The 20,564-nt window shown below is 43.1% G+C and overlaps 1 protein-coding gene across 2 annotated transcripts; it reads right to left on the bottom strand.

Annotated features, from left to right (window-relative positions):
• Nucleotides 1-252: 252 nt before the first annotated feature.
• MYL1 (myosin, light chain 1, alkali; skeletal, fast) lies at nucleotides 253-19,250 on the bottom strand. 2 transcript variants are annotated; one of them, XM_008948954.1, is made up of 7 exons: nucleotides 18,977-19,250; nucleotides 7,591-7,618; nucleotides 4,224-4,367; nucleotides 2,602-2,775; nucleotides 2,014-2,091; nucleotides 1,443-1,495; nucleotides 253-576 (listed from the first exon to the last, which is right to left on the bottom strand). In XM_008948954.1, the coding sequence occupies exons 1-6, from the start codon at nucleotides 19,097-19,099 to the stop codon at nucleotides 1,467-1,469; spliced, it is 576 nt and encodes a 191-aa protein (XP_008947202.1). In that variant the 5' UTR covers nucleotides 19,100-19,250; the 3' UTR covers nucleotides 253-576; nucleotides 1,443-1,466. The 2 variants fall into 2 exon arrangements, with proteins under 2 accessions (XP_008947202.1, XP_008947211.1); XM_008948963.1 differs by lacking the exons at nucleotides 253-576; nucleotides 7,591-7,618; nucleotides 18,977-19,250 and adding exons at nucleotides 7,866-7,890; nucleotides 8,673-8,724.
• Nucleotides 19,251-20,564: the final 1,314 nt, after the last annotated feature.

Genomic DNA, 20,564 nt, shown 5'->3' with positions numbered 1-20,564 from the left:
TCTAAGTGCTGATGTAGGTGGTAGTTCCCTTATTACTTCTTCTCCCAGTCCCCAAAGAAAACCCTTTTCATTCAGATTAAGTAGAGTGACCTCCTGGAGATGTCTATACTTTTTTTTTTTTTTTTTTTTCCCCATGAAACTTTATTTTGTGAAATACAATATACAGAGAAAATAAATTATATGCTGAGTCCTTTTAGTGGTTTGGAACAGCTTTAGGCAAAAAAAAAAAAAAAAGACTTTATAGCCACAAAGTGACCACAAGGATTTATTGATGCTTATTTTTCCAAGAGATTACATTGTTTCAATGCAAACAACATGGAAAGAGATGCTTGGGATGGATGGATCCTGGGTGGTAGCAGTTTGTTCCATCTAGCTTGCCTTGCTGAATGTTCAGGGATTTTTTTAAGAGAAAGTGTAGTGACCAAGAGGTGATGCCTATGGATCCACTGGTACAAAGTGATGGTGTTTAAGGCACATCATCCACTTCTATGCAGTTTCCATGTTGATGGTGACAGACTGAGCAAGAATTTCAGGCAAATCTTGAGTGCCATCTGTTGTTTCTGAATTTGACTTGTTCTGGGAAAGAATGGGAGAGTTGGATGTAAAGTCAACACTGGCTGAAAAAGTCACTTTCAAAATGACAAACTGAGACCTTGATTTCTTTTTTGCGTTGTTTCACACAAGAGCTGGGAGAGTGTCCTTCCTGGGATAGAATCACTAATAGCTCAAATAAGCCCACAGACCAATGACATCTTATGTTTGCATTTTAAAGACAGATGCTGGGTTTTTCTTTAGACAAACTAGCAGTATATCAAGGTTGTGGGGGTTTTTGTTGTTGGTTTTTTTTTTCCCTACTTGTAGTACAACTGTGAAATGATTAGGTACTTTTGAAGCTCTCTTTTTGCTATTGATCACAACTGCTAGAATACTCTTTTTCAGAATATTATTTTGTTTGAAGAGTTGTTCTCAGTAATTTACAGAAGTATTCAGGCTACTCAGTCTTTACAGAAATCTACAAGTTATCAGAAGGTTGATTTGCTTTTTTTTTTTTTTAACAACCTCAACATGCTTATAGGATGAATGTCTCAGGCTGTCAGTTTGCATAGCTTATACTCTTAGTTTTGTATGACAACAGGTCTAGGATGACAGTTAAGCTTAAACATTTCCATGCTCATGAATAAACAGAGCATTTATTTTCACAGTTTGGTTATGTTTGGAAAATCCACTGAACAGTTTCCACCAGTTATAGAGCTGTGAACAAGACCCAGGAATCTGCACCCCTGTCTGCTTTGCTCTTGGACAACGGTCTCATTTTGTTCTATTTCTGTCACTGGGAAAATGGTGTCATGTTGGTTTTGTAAGCTATATCTGGCCATGGGCATGCAGAAGCCCTTAAGCACAGCCCACAGACAAGATGAAGTGTGGAAATGAGAAGAACGTACCGTTTAGTGTCTGGGGAAGTCCACTTAGACAGACAAGATGTGCTTTACAAACGCTGTGGAAAAATACACAGGTGCTGGTTAGAAGGAGCAGCAAATGTTACTTTGGGAAATACCTTTAGAAATGCCATCAGCTCCTGAACAGCTGTCATTAAAACCAGATCCTGATCAGAATTGACCCAACAAATGTGATGGAAAGTTCTAGGTGTCTAATGTACAAACAAAATTGTCTTCCTGCTTAAGTGTGATAAGACTAAATATATGACAAATAGAGCGCTTTGTCTAAGCATTAGCTATAGGATTGGTTCTGATCACTGCTACTTCCCTACGGGAAGCCAGAGAGTCTAGAGGTGACCCAAGCAGCCTTCTCTGCTGTGGCTCAGTTTAGTCTTTAGTGGTGTGACTGTAGGCTGAGCATATTGCAACAGTTGTTTTCCCGCATGAGCCTTTCAGCCTAACTCAGCGATGGCTTTGTCCACCTGATTTGCCTGAGAGTCTTAAGAGCCAACTGCAATGAAACTCTGCATGAGAAAGAAGAAATGTAGGTTGAGAAGTGTTGAATTCTTGCACCTACCCTCGTAATTGATGCAGCCATTGGAGTCTTCCTGACCTTTCATGAGTTCGTCTACTTCCTCTTCTGTCATCTTCTCACCTGAAGAGTGGAGAGATCTCCATTAGTTCTTCCACAGACACACAGCTGACATTGAACTCTACAGCTTTTCCAAAGACTGGCCGTATTTTCTGACTTAGTAACAAAGACCTGTACATGAACTGAGCTGTATTTTAACTTCAGAAGTTCTGCATGTGCACAGAGCCACAGGGATTCTAGTTATTCCTACAGAGTAAAGAAACTGCACAGCAAATCCTCTGCCTGTGTCTGTGTGTGTTATGTTGCTGAGGTGTACAGCCTTTTCTCTCCCTTCCTCAAATAACAGACACTCTTAGGACCTAGTCCAAATTTAGAGGTAATAAACTAAACCTTTTCCTTTAGGCCTTCTACTGAGTTTTGTTTGCTTTCCTTGTGGATTCCTAGTTAGGAGACCCAGACTCTTATCCAGCTTTCTAGCCACCTCCCTCTCCAAACTGCTTAGAATATCTTTCCTCCCTCTCTCATGCCTTCAAAGAGCGTTTTGAAGTGCTCCCAGAGGGGATGATCCCTTACCCAGCGTAGCCAGCACGTGGCGGAGCTCAGCCCCCATGACCGTCCCGTTGCCTTCCTTGTCAAAGACACGCAGACCTTCAACGAAGTCTTCGTAGGTGCCCTGTTCCTTGTTGTTAGCAGCTGCTTGCAACATGGGCAGGAACTCTTCAAAAGTAATTTTCTTGGCATTCATCTCTGGAAAGAAAGCACCAGTTGCTGTGTGCTAGACACACAGTTCGCTCCTTTGGGATATGTGCCCTGAAATGTGGGAAAGCCTCCCACCTGACTTGCACACCTCTTTCTATCCTGTACTGTAGTTATTGCCTTGGGGTTTGATAGTTCCTTTGCAGAATCTGGATTCTCTCTTATCGTGGGAGTCAGTTTTTACATCCATCTGAATTTTCACATCCTTACTCTAGCACTTTATTTCACTTAATTTTATATGCTTATATGTATGTTGTATTTTTCTTTCAGAAATTAAACTTGCTGTACAAGTTGATCTTTGAAAGGATTTTGGGAGTAGGGGAACTGCAGAATACAGTAAAACAGAAATCTTGAGCCCCAGCAATGGGAAAAGGTGTCCAGAGTGGGATTTTGCAACTTAGACAAGTCCCAGAGGTTGCTGATATGCTACTGACCTCTTCTGGATCTCGTGGATGTGATAACAGAGGCTATTAGCAAAAGAATAAACTAATATAAACTGGTTTTAATAGGAATGTGCAGTGGGAGTGGTGTCCATATTTACTATTGGTGTATTCAGTGCAGAGGTTTACACTCGGAAGCTTAGTGTGTCTAACCCCTATGTTCTCCTGAGCCAGAAGTTGTAGTCCTCATTGAGGCCTTCTCCAAATGCACAGAAATTCTCTTACAACCCAGCTATATCAAAATCACTGCCAGTTATTGCTGTGGTTGGTTAAAGCACTGTCATGGTCTCCCCTCTGTGCGAGTCCTCTGCTTAGTGCTTCCTGCTGGTGCTAATGCTTAACCTGGGTCTTCTGAATCATTCCTTAGAGCTGCCTTTACCACGCCTGAGGGTTTGGATGTAATTTAGCCCATCTTAACATGCTTCTGCATGACTGAAATTGGGAATCACCTGCACCTAGGGCCTTGTTAGAAGGAGGTGACTCCAGTATTTACCATTTCTTTTTATTTTAGAGGGGAGAAAAGGAAATAGATAATTGCCAGCATATGCCTCAGCACGCTCAGGAGCTTTGAGCAGACCACCCCAGTCAGCAGAAGTATATGGGTGAATTTCCAGTCTCAGGGCATGTCTTGGCTTACGCAGAAGACACTGGAAGGACCTGAAGAGCTGAGTATCAGCCATTAGAAAAGGACTAATAGCTTCTCAGCAAGGGCTGGGACACAAATGGAGTGTGAACAGCATGAGTGTATATCACAGCTACACCAACTTGACACCAAAATGGTCCCTGCGGAGATTTCATAGCCTAAGGAGGTGGTTTTCCTCTTTGAACACTGTGTTCCACATTGCCATCATCCTCTTCAAGAGGAATTGGAGAAATTCCATTGTAGCTGCAGAGTCCCTCATGTTCCCCATCAGAACAAAAGCTCCTCTCCTTCCTGCTGTGACTAATGTTACCTAATTACAGTTCCCCAGACTCAAGAATAACCCATGAGAGACTTACCCTCTTTGCTGGGGTTGCCCAGAATCTTGTTGATCTCAGCATTTGTTGGGTTCTGCCCCAGTGCCCGGATGATATCGCCAACCTGGCTCAGGGTGATCTTGGCATCACCAGTCCTGTCAAAGAGGAGGAAGGCCTCCTTGAAGTCTGCAAAGGAAGAGCAACAGTTAAATTGAGCCAGGCAGCTCCCTATTGACAAACACATGAACCTGTTGTCTCCTGGCACTGTTCCACCAACTCTGGGGAAGATAGCCAGGGGAATATTTGGCCTACAATCCCAGGATCTCCTCCCCTTTGACATTTTGCTTTCACTATTTTTAACCTTTTATATCTACCTTTCATAGCTTTCCTGGCTCTAATAACCATCGATAGCTTTGTGTTTGACCCTGTAGTTATTTCAAGAACAGAGGAAGATAAGCTTTCTACAAACGTTGCCATTCAAGAACAGATTTCTGTGCGTGACAGCAGCAGAAGGTAAAAATGTTATTGTCCACTCCACCTTATCACTCCAGAGGATTTGGAGTCTTCTGTCAAAGCACCTAGCAGTGCATAACATCTGCCTGCTTCGATGAGTCCTGCTTGCAATTCCCGCATCTCAACTACATGGTGCTAATGGGAAGCTTGAAGGTGCATTTCAAATGGTGCTACTTTTTTTTTTTTCCCCTTAAAGTTGCCTTACAATGACACTTCTACCCATATTTGTTCCCTCTCTTCTCTGCCCTTTGTGGTCTGTACCCGCTTCTTACAGATGCGTGAATACCCGGCTGTTCCAGTGGTAGTATTTGTGTGGTGCCTTAGTCCAGTGATTTCCAGTGTGTACACTTTAAGACTTTGCTTCTTCCAGTGCTGCCACGTGATCAGCATTCACTTATTCTCCTCTTGCTGCTGACCAAGGACTTGAGGTACAGACATTTCTTCTACAAAATTCAGCACAGATGGTTGCCTTCATTGCATTGCCAGTCTGCATCTTCTGCTGCAAAGTTCCATGTTAATCTTACTATATTTTTTCAGGTTTTCTAGAGTACTTGTTGCAATGAATAAAGAAATGCTTTTTTAAAAAACAGAGGGGGGAGCAAAAGTCAAAGGTTTAGCTAAAAGAACATCTTCAAACCTTGTATGTCAAGAGCATCTTGGACGGCGTTGTTGATCTTCTCTGCGCCGCAGTGTCTCTGCTACCACGTCTTAGCTCCAAGTAAGCCAAGTGGAATATCTTTATATCTTTCCCTTGGCCGTGATGTGCTTCCAGCAGCTACACGGGCTTTGTGTTTCACGGCTTGTGTAGGTGGAATGTTCTTTGTGCCTTGGGGCAGATTTAGGAGTAATAAACCGTATTTCAGGCCATGTCTTCCTTCATCTTGCACTGGGGACATGTGACACAGAGGTATTTCAGTTCTTGTTTAGCCATCCATATACTGCCTTAGAGGAGGAGTTGCTGGCACCCAGAAAAACTGCTGATACAGGTTGTCAGCCTGGTGGGCTGTAATCAAATACATCTGAAACTAATCCTCATACTGTCTGATGTGAAAGACCTATAACCCTTTACTGCTAACCCTCTCCCCTTACAGCTTTTATTGCTGTGTATGAAATCAAGGCCTTTTGGATCTGTGTAGATCTTCCCCTTAAAATATACCAACTCGATATCAGCTCCTGCTCTAGCAGCTGAGGTCGATAGTGCCGTAGTGATTTATCCCATAAGATCCCATCTTTCATCTGGTGCCTTAATGACAGTTGGCCCGAGTGAGGTATAAAGCAATGCCCTTTTGCCATTAGCAAAGCCATCAGGGGAGTTTTGTAAATCCTACCAAATTTTATGTTCACTGGGCTCTGAACACAGCTCCCCAGCTTGGAGGAAAGACCTGATTTTATTTTTCTCTCAGGCATGTATTTCACTACAATATATCTTTACTTGTGGGATTTTTCCTTTTTTTTTTTTTTTAAATAAATATATATATATAAAGCCAGCCCTAGTTTGTACCCTGCTGGAATAAGCATATCTAAAATCCCCCTGTGAGCAGGGTACTACCCAGCTGCTGGTGCATCAGCCTGTGTGGATGGGAATAGTCACTGAGAGTGGGACATCTCTGTTCCTGGGAAATTCTCTCCCTCTCAAGTTTTAATTGCTCTACTGCTTGGTTCACTCATCGCAGCACTACAGCAGCCGGATGATCTGAGATATGTAAGGAAGCTGAAAGAAACACTTTGCTTTGTTATACATGCCAGAGGCTTTGAATTGATGACATTTTTCCATAAACCCTCCCAATCCTTTTGTAAAAGTTTTAGAATTAAAATGTGAGGAAGAGTCCAGATGGTTTTTGTGTGTGTGACCAGGAGTGTTTGGACTGCAGGAAGTGTTTGCAGTCTCACTCACTGTGCTGTACGTCTCCTTATTGCTTCGGTGTAAGCCAGAGCAGGCTGGTGCTAAAGGAAGATTAGAGCTGTCTCTTAAGGCTTGCTTCTAGCTATTCCTATCCCTCTGGATTTCTGGTAAATCCTTGTATCTTCCATATTGAATACTTTGTTCACAGTGAGAAGTCTACTATATTTGCTACTGATTTTTTGTCATTTTTTGAAACCTACATTATTTACTATGGCTCAAATGCATCTCTTAAGATATTTAAAACACGCCAGCTTAGATTTCCAGAACTTCAATGGGGATATTTGTTCATGTCAAAATTCTTAACTGGATATTTCTAGCAGATTGAAAAAAATATTTGGAAAAAAAAAATCTGGAACTTGCTGGTGGCTTGTGAAGCAGAGAATAGAACAAGACGCTCAAGAATTGCAGCATATCCCAACTATTGTGTTAACAAGCAACACTTTACACGTTACTTATTTGCTAACTATTGCCATGCTTCATTAATGTATTTACAGTTAACCAGCCTTTGTTCCTCCCCTGCCCCAACACCTCTTGCCAAAAGTGACATGTAGGCCTCTTGCATCTTCTGCTTCTGTAAAAGTGTAACATACTGCAGCTACTTGCCTGTTGCCTATTGCCTATTGCCTTATGACTTCATCTGCCCGTTTCGCCTGTGACTTTCAAATGCAAGAGGTTTTCAGCATCCTTGTTGAACAACCAGTACAGAAGCACAACTGAAAAATGTTCAATTGGTAAAGCTGGTAACGCCAGTGTTTCCTCTTCATCCCATGGCATAAACTCCTCAGCGTTGGCAGCTTGTAAGCACCCGGTTAATTACATGTAAATCTACAGTCATATTCTTGTTCAGCATAAGTCAGCACTGCTCCTCTGAAGTCAAGAGTGTGGTGATTTATACCAGCTGAAGGCCAAGCTCATCTTTTCATAAAGGTTACTGAACATGAAGCTCTCTGAACCCACGTACATGAAAAACACATTGTCTCTCTTGTAACTTACCATCCTGTTGCTCCTTGGAGAACTCGATCTGTTGGAAGGAAATCAATCACAAAAAATAGCTTAGGAAGGGGGGGTTGGGGGGCAACCTATTTTCTAAAGCATCCAGCTCAATCCATGAGTCATCTTCCAAAACAGCAAAAATGTGGCCTGTCAGATGCACAGAAGTAACGCAGATAGCCAAGGAGCTGTTAAGACTAGTGAATATTTTGCATTCATTAGCTGTTATGTCCCGCCCTTCTGCCCCCTGTTAAAAGTTTGACTTTTGTTTCACTTACCATTAATTTCGTCAGGAGTGAAGGACTGCAGTTGGGAAGAAAGAGAGAGAAAAAAGAACTAGTATTGCTGAAAATGCACTGAGAGAAAGCAAATAGCACAAAGTAGCTAAGTGCTCCCACATCTGTCTTGCCTAATATAATCAGGCCATAGTAACCTAAACTACCAACTTCTCTTGTAAAAATACATTTCCAGGTCTATTCTTAAAGGTTTCATTAAAATCTGCATCCCAGGGAAAGCCAGGATTGTGGCTAGAAGCAATAAAAAAACATCTAAAGTCTCTTAGCTAACAAATAACTTTAATGCACCATCAGTCATTTACTGTTTAGTATAGACTTGTTTTATTGAGACCATTTGAGGTAATATTGCTTAACAAGCAGCATTTTTACATTAACATAGGCACTACACCAGTCTCTTAAAGTATGTGTTTCAAATTATTTTTTGACAGTACACTGTTTCATAAAGTACTAAACTATGATATTCTTCTGTAAAAATATTACGTTTTTCCTTTGCTACTTTAGCAGATTGCATCTAATTGAAAAGAAAGTGCTGAGCAGACAGCACTAACAACCTGTAACCCTTCTGTCTGAGGCTACCTACAGGAGCTGCATGTCCACCGCTGCCGGGTGCAGAACTTGAAGCTAACTGGAAAACCTTTCATAGTCCTTTAGGTTTAAGGAGGAAAGCCAAGCAAATCTAAGCTGTATTCTGGACTGTCCTTCCCACCCCCCTAGAGATAGAGCAAACTTGATCGCAAAGCCCAGTTTACTTATGGCTTGCTGTAAATACTAGCTTTCCTGTGGACCCACCATGGTTGAGAGTTGGAAAAGCAGAGCAGCAGACGGACAGGAGGGATTAGCTGAGAGGTCTCGAGAGTGGTCCTGCTTTCCTGGCCTTTCTTCCCCTTATTTATGTGGCGGTGCTGACGGCGTTGCCTGGATTAGGTGTCAGAAGGAAAAGGTCCCTCCCCTTGGCGAGTTCTTTAGCTTTCTTAGGGCAAAGTGACAGGAGGCTCCATGTCTTGATCGACGTCTTGTGATGGCTATTTTTAGGAGGCTGCAGGGGCAGGGAGTGGCAAGCAGTAAGTTCGATTCATGTCAGCACTTTCTGGGTTTGTACCGTCAAGAGGAGATATTCCTTGTCCAGACCTACCAAGACTTCCTTGTAGGGAAGGATTCTGTTTCTCCAATAAGCCATGAAGTCAGCGAGCAAGGAGTGTTGAGGGTGAGAGGTGCCATGTTTGTCCAGCTGGCTGGTTTTACACGTGACTTGCAGTTGTGTTAGATGCAGCTGGATGGTCCTTCTGCCTTCACTGGGCTTTGCCCAACCCCTTATGTGGATAATATAGTGCTCAGCATTAGGTGAGTGGTACTACTCCTTGTCTGCTCAGCATGATCCAGTGGTTGGCACTGAGCAGAAGACTAACCTGTTGATGGAACTGGCATCTGTGAAGCCCTTCCTCTGCACTGGTCACATTTTCCAAATTTTGAATGTTTTTAAGGGGAAAAAAATATTGGTGTGTTTTGGACCAAACTGTCTTGCTAGGTTAGCATCTGGTGTGTAGATGTAGCCTGCAGGGCAGTGGAAAATTTGTATTCACAGTAGCCTGTGCTCTCTAGGACACTTTTCCTCTAGGGCTGGGGTTAGGCAGGACACCAGCATGCCAGCTTCTGAGCTCACTGAGAGGAGATGCTGCTGAGGTTTGTGTTATGTGGAGGCAAGGGAGAAGCTGTGATAGAAGCTAAGACCCCTCCAAAGGCCTTGTGATCTGGAAGGATAACTGTTCATGGTGGGAAAAGGGGTACTTGCATTTTGGGTCACAGAGTGCCATGGTGGGACTACAAGTGGGGGGTTTCTATGTAGGCTGGAGGAGGTAGAAGCTTCAGCTTCTTCAGTAGTAAAGATCTATTCCCACCATGTAGCATCCTCCAAGCCCAGGTCAAATCTCTGAAATGATGCTGTGAGGTGTTATAAAAGGATTAAAAAAACTTTCCTCCAAATATGATCAAAAGCGTCTTGGAGCCGGGGTGGGAATTGTTGTTTAACAACAGTAGACTTCCTATTGCAAACTCAAATTGTCTTTCTAATTCGATTTCCTTTGAGAATTCGCTGTTCTTGGTTTTCTAGTGGCAAAATGTGATCAGTGAGGGGAAACTTTTTCCTGTAGCTCACTTAGCTACCCTGAAGGTAAGCATAACCTTTGTGGATGTACACTGAGGGCTCTGAAAGAAAGAATGAAATCCAAGCAGACCTAACTTCACTGTTTTGTTGGTGTTTTTTGAGCTGAACAATTAAAGGAGGTCATAATATTTGGTTAGATTTGAGAGATTAACTTCCTACCTCCTATTTTAAAAAATAAAGAAACAACTGCAAAGAGTTTTCTAAGCTCACCATTTTAGCTGGAAAACATTCTATGAAACAGACTGTTCACATTTTTGGAGAAATATCTGGAAAATATGCAGACTATGAAAAAGGCTTTACTGCCAATGCTTAATTTATTTTTTTTTCTTGCATTTTGTAATCTATTAGCCAGTGGAAACAGATGTATTCAGGATAAAGTGTAGCAGTGACCGGGCATGGCTGCATAGAAAAGGGGGTTGATGCTTTTGTGTGTGTGAGCTAACGAAGGTTTATCCCAGTGCAGACTCCCTGATTAGTACTGGCTGGGGCTGGAACCCAGGCAGTGGGAAAGCTAATATAGACCTTGGCCATCAGTCCCAATGGATTAGTAGAGGAGCTTTCTGAAGACTTTGGCAGAGCTGAAATGTTGCCTGGGTCAATGCAGTGTGTTGCCTTTTGTGGAATTTTCCTTCTGCCCTCAACCTCTTACTGTCCAGTGCTGACAACGGGGAAATGTTCCTCTGAAAACAGAATTCCAAAAAAAAATCTTTTTTTTTTTAAGGAAAAATTAGATTACTTTTCTCAAATGTTTTTTCTTACTTCTAGATAAGCTTTATGGTTGACTACAACAAAACTCATCCCCAAAGACTTCAGACACTAAGCAGAAAAATAATTGGGGTGTATTTGTCTTGGGGTGGAAAACTGATAACTGGATAAGCCATCTGGCTTGAATGGGCTGTCAGATATGTTTAAACTGAGAGCAGTCTATATATAAGCTGATAGATCTCTTGACCATGTAAAAGTTTGGCTCAGAATTTAGTAGAAGAAGTACTAGGGCACCACATCAACCCTTAATTTTATTACTGGTTCTGGCATAAAAGCTGACTAGACGGAATTATGCTCGGGATAAATATTCTAGCAAGGGTAGTTTACATTCGCTTGAATTAAGTATCACCCTCCTTTGAGCCAGTAAGGTCCCTGGGGGCTTAAAACGCTCCTTGCTTTGAGTAAGGGCACCTACAAATGGCCTCAGTATAGAAAATATTTCAAATACTCCTTAAAAGAAGTCAAAGGTAAGATTTCTGATTCTGTAAGGAGCTTTCATAAACTTCAAAAGGTAGAAAGGAGTATTTTGCAGTGATCTGATCTTTATTCTGATTCTGACAGTGTTCCCTGCTTTGTCAGGGGACGTGATGAGTCTCAGGTCTTTAGGGAAGATGTTGTAATTTCAGGGAGTTTGGTTTAAATAAAGGAATGCCCTGCTTCCAGCAGAAATAGTGAAAGGTTGAAGGAACTGCAACACGTGGAAAGACCAGAGGGACATGGATTGCTCTAGCTTGTCTTAGTCCTTGTTTATGGATAAAAGTATTATCCGGAAGATATCTCTACCAAAGAAAAAGGTTGGTCGTTTGGTATTTTTTTTTGTTGTTTTGAAGTTTTAGACATTTCCCTGTGTAGTTTGTGACCACCTTCTAGCCATCTTGTTGCTAAACAGAGGAATATTGACTAGGTCCCAGTTACATAGGGTGAGGTGGATAGGGTTGTATGCAACTCTCTATGCCAAACTAAGTAGATGACCCAGTTCCCACGAATCCTTATTTTCAAATTATTACAGAAGTTCCCAATTTCCCTACCAGTCACTGGTTCCTGGGCCTTAGGGCCACAACCTGTGCAGCATGGTGCTCACTGATTTAGGGTGGTGGGCGCTGGGGCTGAGTGCAGCTGTGCTGGGTGACAGTCACTTTGTGCTCATTGTAAGCATGTAAATATCTGGGCAGGGTGAAAAGCCCTGGTAAAAGATGCTGCTGGGAGTTAAAGCATTCAGCTGCTCCATCTGCTTGTTACCCTTTAGGTGAATTACAGAGTAGGGAATCACCTTAGGATTTTATTAGAGAGTCAACAGATATTTCAAGGTACTGCCTCTGTAGAAGAGACAGGACATGCCAGATGTCTTGGAAAATCAGAGAGGAGAGGGCTGGAGAGTCCCCTAGGATACTCGTTATATATTTAGCCTTCTATTCTGGACTAGAGATATATTTTTATTTTTGGGTAGAGATAAGCTAGGATTGTGCCTACAGCAGTTCATATGAGATCTGCTCCCCATTAATGTCTGCTCCTTGAGTAATACGGCCGCACATATTTTCTAGTGGACGTCACTGACTATGAGGGTACACAACTCTCAGACTCCTCTGAGAAGGGGGCTCTCACTCTCCCACCTCTCACCCCAGTTTGATAGCCTGGGGATTGGTGCCACAGGCTTTGGAGAGGCTGCTTTTCATTTAAGTGAGAATCAACAGCCTGTAGATTTAGCCTCTTGTCTTTTATGAGGTGGAGAAATATTAGGAGCAGAGGAGCTCTTGCGAAAGAGAGCTTTGTTTTGAGAACAGAGCTGCATGGAAATAAAGAGAAAATGGTGTGTGGGAGATACTATGCAGTTTGGAAGAATAGTGCAAAATCTAACTTTAATGGACTTCACTGCAGATGATTTAATTTTTTTTTCTAAGAATTTTGTTTAATTTTCCAGTTTGTTTACTTTTGAAGCTTGTAAGTTCTCTGCTGCTTAACAGTTCTGCAAAAACTTTAGGATGAGCCTTGCCAATTCCTGTGCCTTTCTAAAATGTCTGGAAGGGAAATGTGCTCAAGCTGCACTGTTGTTCATACCATTTTGAACAGATTTTGTTAGCTTCATGGGGAAAAGTGCATTCAGTTGTGCTCATTAGTTAGAGCATCCCTTTTCTAACCACATTTAGTTCTGTGTGGATACGTACAATGGAGGTGATGTGCAAGGCAAGGTGAGGCTCTGGAGCCCTGCTCTGGGAGGCATTTGTTGCTTTGACGTGCCTCCCAGTGGCGGTGTCACAGTATTAACATCATTTAAACTATTGCTACTTGACATTTCAGTACTATGCAGTGAACGAGCCAGTTGAAAATGTTTTTTTGGCAGCGGGTGTAAGATGTAATAAAGCCTTAGTGAAGTGAGGGCAAAGTTCCAGCTTGGTCGTTTCATATCCCCTTACAGACAACTTCTTTCTTTCCCTGTCATTGGCTAAATTAGTCACCTTCTTGCCTTATGTAAGATACACTGAGATATCTTGTTACTATCTGTTACAATCTCTGGGTGCTCTAAGGCAGCTTAAAACAGTATTTTAGAAATATCGTGGGATTGTATTGGTGTATTACTTAATGGGAGAAGGGCTCTGCCACACAACCACTGTTAACAGCTGAAATTACTCTGTGAGCTCTTGAAATGTTACTCTCTGTGTAATTTGCTTGAAATTACAGTCTTTTACCAAAGTTTGCCACCTCCCAGACCCTCCAAAGGCTATAAGTACCTTTTTCTAAATGTTCCTAAAGCTGTTAATTACTAAGAATGGGTCTTGTAAAAAATCATTATTTTCCAAATAACTTTTCAGGTTAGGAGACAGAATAAGTGTGTACTGGTATCTATGGACGGTCCCTACTTTTGATAGACCTGTTGCTTAGCAGCACTTTAGGAAGAAAAGGAGTCAAAGTTCTTCTGAAAACTGTAAAGAAAACTAATTGGTGGTTTTTCTGTTTGCTTTTCCTCCCGTTTTTCAGCAGTGTCCCAAAGGGATGTCTTGGGGTGTAGCTGATGTCCAGGTTACCTGTCCTGGGACATCTTTATGCCATGCCTTGCCCTTGCAGTGATCTCGGAACTGCCACCAGCGTGGGTATGACATCAGTGGTGGGATTTGCAGGGGCAAGGGCTTTGGCTGGGGCTGCTCTGCTCTGGGGTGGATCCCAAACGATGCCATATCTCAGTGGTCCAAGTGGTAGCTGGAAGCTGGTCTGGATGCCATCAGATAGACACCATTACATCTCGTAAGCCTAAGTCATGTTTGTGCTTGTCCCCTTCCTACCTGAAAGGGCACTTGGGAATGGGGACCTTGTTCAACAGCTAGATCAGTCCCAGGGAATCTTTCTGGAGCCATCACTGGAGCTGGATCAGGTATAATCTGAAGGCCTGTGCCAAAAGTTTCGGGCAAAGCCCTGGCAGTTGCTGAGAAAGCCCTGGGCGTGGTGAGCGCAGCTGCCGTGCCCGTCCCTGTTCCCCGCCCCCTGCGCCCTCTCCTGGGCTCCCCGTGGGGCTCCTCTGCGGCGCAGGAGCTCGGGAGCGCTCCGGCTGGCACTCGCAGCCCTGCCACCCTCCCAGCCCACAAACTTTCTGTCAGTGCATTTCAGTGAGTTTCTCTCTCTGGTTGTATCCAACGCAATGTCTGTTCAGAGATGACCTTCTTGAGTAGTGAAGGTAATAAGAATTAAGGACACTTGGAGAAGCAATTTTTACTGCTTTAAGAGCTCTGTATTCAAAAGCAAATGATCACACAGGTTTGCTTCCATGCAGCAGGCTTTGGCATACATCACAGGGTTACACAAGGCCTTAGCAAGTCTTTACTAGTTGATAGCTTTTAAGCATTTTTTCCCCTAAAACTATAGGTAGCTTATCTGCAGTTGGGTGTGGCATGAGTGATGTCCTGGAATTTGAAAACACCAGCATGGGAAGCCTTTTGTACCAGACAAACATCACTTACAGCATAGATACTTGGAAGAACCTGATCTCGGTCTGCTTGAGTGAGAATACTCAGGTGTATCCTCGAAGTAAAGGGCCTGGTGTGGCACCAGATCATGGTACTCCACATTCAGAACATCATCTGCAGAGCAAAAGCCTATGAAGCATGTCACTCAGCATCTCCAGCACTCAGATCCCAAAACATTGTTGTTAATGCTACGGGCTTGGGCTCCGTCCAAGGGCCGGTTGTGTGTGCTGGGAAACAGCCCTTGGATTTCCAGTAAAAACAACACACTTTTCCTGTTGGTGGTAGGGACAGAGTTAAACAGATTTGGGCAATATGAATTTTATGTTTCCTACTGCCTGAGTTGCAAAACCAAGAATGAAGACAACATCATCATTAATGTCTCGTCTCAGTTATTGCAGATATAGACCCACAGTGGTGCTGTTTGCCAACTCAGTATTTTTTCTCACTCAGGCTTGTGTGGGAGAAGAAAGTTGGCCAAACGGATAAACTATCTTTTGAGGAGTGTCCTTTACCACAGTTTTAACTGCAGAAGTTTTGGGGGTCTCTTAAGGAAATTACTGGTATGGCCATTCTGCTTTTAATCATAGTTGGTACCTGGTGGTGACTCACAGATGCATCTATCACCTTGTTATTCTCTTCTCAGTGATCATCTAGTCTTTAATCTTTGTACCTGTTGTTCACTTCCAGGCCATGCTAGTAATAAGGGAAGCTGGAAATATAAATTTGGTCTGGAAAGGTTTGTGCAAAGCATATTGAGTTTCATGTTGTTTCCTGAGTACGGGGAAAAGCATATTTATATTTCCATTTAAAAACAAGTATTTCCTCCCTGCCTTGACCCTTCCTGTAGTTTGTTGGACTGTAACCCAAGGTGAGCTGAGAAAGGGCAGAGTTTAGATATTTGAGTCTTTAGCTGTTAGGTATGCCTGTTACTCAGTTCTATAGTCAGTAGATGGTGCTCAAAAATAGAAAATGCCCTACCAGCTGCTATTAGCACTAGCAAATTGCCAAATAGTTCCTTTAGATGTGTTAAAGTGGGGGAAAAAGAACAGAAGAGGGTGAAATGCCTGTCTCAACTTCTGGTGCTGACAGGCAATTTTGGAGTGCCTGAATTTGCAAGGACCCAGCTGGAGACTTCTTGAGAGGGAAAACACAAAAAAAAAACCCCAAACCAACCCCAAGCAAAACTAACTTTCAAAGCATGCACCCCAAAAGGCTCAGAAACCCTGATTCCTTGAAGATGGGGCAAGTAGTAGAGCTGCTGGGAGGAGAGGTACCACCAACAGATCACTACCCGTGTTTGTAAACCACCTTCTTGTTGGTTTTGAAGAGTATTATGATCTCTGATGCCAACTTGAAACAAAGTGCACTGCCAAATGTGGCTTATTTGGCTGCTGTAAACCCTTATTGGGCAGCTCTTCCCTTACCCACTCCAGCTGTAGCAGTTAGAAAGGGCTTGGATGTCCCTATAAAAGCTACCCAAAGCCTTTCTGTGTGTTTGCCTGCCGTGTGGCTCCCCAGATCATCATGGCACTGCAGCCAGCCATTCCATCACTTCTCATTAGTAGCAAGCTCTGGCGTGGCTGCCAGTTCCCCCTGAGGAGGGGAGGGGAGCCCACTTGGTGCCCTTGCTCAAAGTGCAGGAGGCTTTGACTCCATGCCTGGTAAAGTGGCACCAGGAGCTCCAGGACAAGATCACTCACTGAGTCCCACTCAATAGTTTTAAGTAGTCCCTGGCTGCAGAGTTTTTCTGGAAATAGTCTGTCCTTTTTCCTCTGCTGAGACTTTGGTGGTTGAATGAAAGGATTCAGGATTAATAAATGCTAATTAAGGGACTGGGCTAAGACTCAGAAAATTTTGATCCCTGATTCTGCCACATCTCCCAGTCAAATCACTTATAAGAAGACATTGTTTTCCTTCACTGCCTGAGCTCTCAAAGGGTAAAAAAGAAGAAGCTGGGATGGCTGGTTGGGACCTTGGGAGGTTGTCTGGCTCCTGTCCCTGCTCCAAGGCAGGATGATTGGCACCATGGCTGTTCCTGGTGTCTTCCTGAAGAATCCAGCCCTGGGGGTGCCACAGTCTGCCTGGGCAGCCCTTCACCAATGTGAGGTCTTGGATGAAAGGGGAAGATCAAGGTTAGAGGGGCCATGTGTCACCCTCATGAGCAGCAGCCATGGCTGTGAGGTTGGGTAGACTCCCCCACTATGGTGGGCTCCATCCACCCTTGCAGCACCTATGAAGCACCCTGCACCTTGCCTGGTAAGGGCATGATGAAGAGTGGAGGAGGTACTTGTAGCAAGATAAATGCCAGTGTTACACGTGCAGGGCAGGGGGCTGTGCCCCCACTGTGTTGCAGGGCAGCCCTGTGACCTCTGTCACGCTGCTCAAATCTTCACTTATTTGCAAAAAGCGATAGTAATGCTTACGTGCTGCCAGTAGTGTTAAAAGAATAGTTTCGTCTTGCTAGCCCAGCCTTTTCTCCCTCTTCAAAGAGGAAAATATTTTGTCTGATACTACCTTTCAGAAGGAAGAGGGTTTAGGAAGACTATCTTCTTTTATCAGTCTGAACATGACAAAACCTGGACTGTTCTCTGTGCTACCAGTATATATTTTCTGGCATTATAGAGAGCTGTCTGGGTAACAGAGTGAACTTCAGAGATGCCTCAGACTGCAGCTTGCCATTTTTTAGCTGGTAATACAGTATTAAGTCTATTTATGTAAAGATAGATTTAGGTAGGTTCACTGGATTTGAAAATTCTATTTTCTCCTAATGAACTGGACATAGAAAGCTATCAAATCATATTAAATTTTTTAGTAGGAAATCTAGCTTTTGTTCCCCTTCATCTCTGGAGATGAGTGAAATGTGAGGTGTAAGCTGATCTCAGACACTATTCTCAAAACCAGTAGGCTTTTCATGTAGCATTTACTATGATCATTCAAAGTATTTCAATGTCTGTTTTTTTTTTTTTCCTTGCACTTTATTTTGCTTTGCCAGTAGGTTTGGCTTCAGTCTGATGAGAAGCTATATACTGTTTCAGAAATACTGACTACCGATTGTGAAAAGTCAAGTAAACTTTAAGAAATTTCACTAAATGGGTCATGATCTTGGGACTATATGCATTAAGATACCCAAAACAGAATTCATCATGAGATGAAAATGAGTAGGTCCTATTAGGAGTCTTTGTACTCCTTCTTTTCTCCATAATAGGCATGATTCCTTATGTAGAATTTAGCAAATCAGTCCTAGGACCAGTCAGCTTGTCAGGTAGGTGGAGAATAACTATTTATAGTCCTACCCAGAGAAACTGGTCTGTCTCTTCATCCCTCTAACTGCTTAACCTCCCTCTTCTCTTTCCTAATTAAAGAATTTCCCAACATGGAGGAGATTTCTTTGAAGGCTCAAGGCAACAATGAGTGGTGTTGGTTGGCACTAAAAGTCTAAAGACACTACGATACTGAATGGAAGTCAGCCAGAGGCAGACCCTTGAAAGACTCTTCTTTGTAGCTTTCAATTTGCAGCAAATTGCAAATTCAGAGCAAATATGTAAAGGTGAGAGGAAATCACTTGAATTGCTTCCATCTGTGCCTTTCCAGCTCATGGTCTCTATCCATGTTTGTTGTACAATATAAATGAAAATAGATGAAAGTGCCAAATCCCTCTTCTTTTAAATCTGCTTTTTGTTTCTGCTTTTGAAGATAAGCCATGCTGATCTCAAAACACATGACCAAAGGGTCATCAGGTGGTTGCAAAAATTTGGGAAGGAATTTGAGGGGAAACTGCAAACTAAGGTTTGGGTTTAGTACAGTGCTATGGGAAAATGCTGCCTTTCAAGTGTCAGTAACCCTTTCCTGTCTCCTGGACCTGCTTTAGGAATTTTTTTTGGTTGCTGTTTTCTTTTAAATTTAGCTTTACCAAATAGGTCAGACTGATACTGAAGTGGTAAAAGGTTCTGAGGGCCACACTCCAAAAAAACCTTTTGAAGTCACAGGCTTCACTCTTGTGTTAAATCATGCGCCATGCTTTTACACCCCTCCAGCTACTCAAACAACCAAAAGCTCAGGCAGGTCAACAACTCCATGGACTGAGGTTACTCATTCATTTCACTGCAGTCCCCAGACCGGAACCAAACACACACAACGTTTCACTGCAGGTCTCAGCCAGCTTCCCCCTTTGGGAGCACTTTGGGTCCACGATCAGCACACGTTCATCCATTTACCTTGATGCTCTTGAGATCGATTGCGGGTTCTTTGGGTTTGGCTGGTGCGGGTGCTGGTGCTGGCGCGGGTGCTGGAGCTGGTGCTGCGGCTGCTGGTTTCTTTACATCCTTCTTTGGTGCCATTTTGTGTCGCTTAAACTTGAAAGGAAAGGTGCCCCCTCAAAAAAAAATTTTAATCCCCCCAAAAAAACCCTTAAAAGTGATTCCTGGGAGAGGAGCAGTGGTCAGAGTGAGCTACAGCCTGTGCCCTGGAGGTGGACCCGATGTGCTAAACTATAAGGGCATATATATATTTCACTTAGTGCTTCGTACAGTCCTGACACATGCAGCTGGATTGGACAGCTTGCTAATCAAGGGGGATGTCATTCCAACTCGAGCTATAAATGGAATATAAGAGTTCAGGGCTTCAGAAGATCAGGGGAGTTCGGTGGCTTTTCCCCCCCTCTTTAAAAACCCCAACCACCTCCCCTGTATTTTTCTTTAACGTATACAAAGGAGAGGGAAATACGACAAACCCAGTTGCGGGTCTGCCATTGACATTCAGGCATGGATTGAACAGTCCCCTTTTTTTTCTCATCAGGATTTCAGTTCTGCTTAAGTAATAAATCTCTTTCCTTCCCTCCCCTTTTCCCGCATGCCAGTGTCGCGCTCCAGGAGGATTTGATTTCAGGTAGGAATTTTGACTTTCATGGCTGCGAACATCATCAATTTCCAACCTCATTTGCCTCTCCCCGCAGCCCCTCACTCCTCTGCTTCCTTCTTTTACAAGGAAGTGTTGATCAAGCAAAGGCTCTGGGTGTTTAAAAATAAAGCATACAAATATGGAAAACACTGCAGTACCTTCAGCCAAGGCAACTCTCCCAGACCCCGAGTGTCTTTCAGCTGTTCTTACTCTCCCTTTCTATCATGTTAAGACTGTGTTTAAAATTGAAAATTGCTTCCTTTAATCTTTTCCTTTGATCTTCTTTTTCCTCCCCTAGGGATAAGCTGTGCCCCGATAGAATGGAGATCAGCTGGACAATGTTTTTCCACACAAAAGGTTTCCTTTTTTTGTAATGTATTTATGATTGGAAACTAGCCATCAGGTGAAGGAGGCACTCCTGTTTTCACCTTGTTTGCCTGCCCATCCCATGTCTCATGTTTATCTTTCCACCTCCCAGCCTCCTGAGGGATTTCCCTACTCTCCAGGAGACACAACTTGCAGGAGAAGATGGCTTTTCTCTTTTCAGCAGACTTCTTCCAGCACAGCAAAACAGCTTCTACTCTTTCAAACCTGATGGTTCTCCCCTGAGTCCATTCGATTGAGATTTTCTGCAGAAAAATCCAGGACTCCTGATTGTTCCGCCCTTGGCCAGCAATCCCTCTCCCATTTATTCTCCAGACTCCTGAAGATCTGTGCTAGTGAGTGCAAGGCTTTTAATGGGGCCCTTATTTCTGTCTCATGAACTATATTGTGCAGTGTTTAGTAATTAGAAATTTAGAGCCTGAAGGCTTGGACAGACACTTGGCATCCAAAGTCTGGTGGGCTATCCAAGCACCTGCATTTTAATGTGTTCTAAGGGAGGCAAATTTACAAACATGCACACCA

The sequence above is a fragment of the Merops nubicus genome, unplaced genomic scaffold, assembly GCF_000691845.1.
Source record: "Merops nubicus isolate BGI_N331 unplaced genomic scaffold, ASM69184v1 scaffold22610, whole genome shotgun sequence".
Lineage (NCBI taxonomy): Eukaryota > Metazoa > Chordata > Aves > Coraciiformes > Meropidae > Merops > Merops nubicus.
The sequence above is the reverse complement of the archived record's forward strand: the minus strand, read 5'-3'. Positions and strand labels throughout refer to the sequence as shown.

Bases quoted from the DNA above. Each gene is read 5' to 3' on its own strand.
- MYL1 (XM_008948954.1), bottom strand. From the start codon at position 19,099: ATGGCACCAAAGAAGGATGTAAAGAAACCAGCAGCCGCAGCACCAGCT. The intron at 2,776-4,223 runs GTAAGTCTCTCA...CTTTCTTTCCAG, and splicing joins GGGCAACCCCAGCAAAGAGG to AGATGAATGCCAAGAAAATT. The intron at 1,496-2,013 runs GTAGGTGCAAGA...ATTTTTCCACAG, and splicing joins TGGCTGCATCAATTACGAGG to CGTTTGTAAAGCACATCTTG.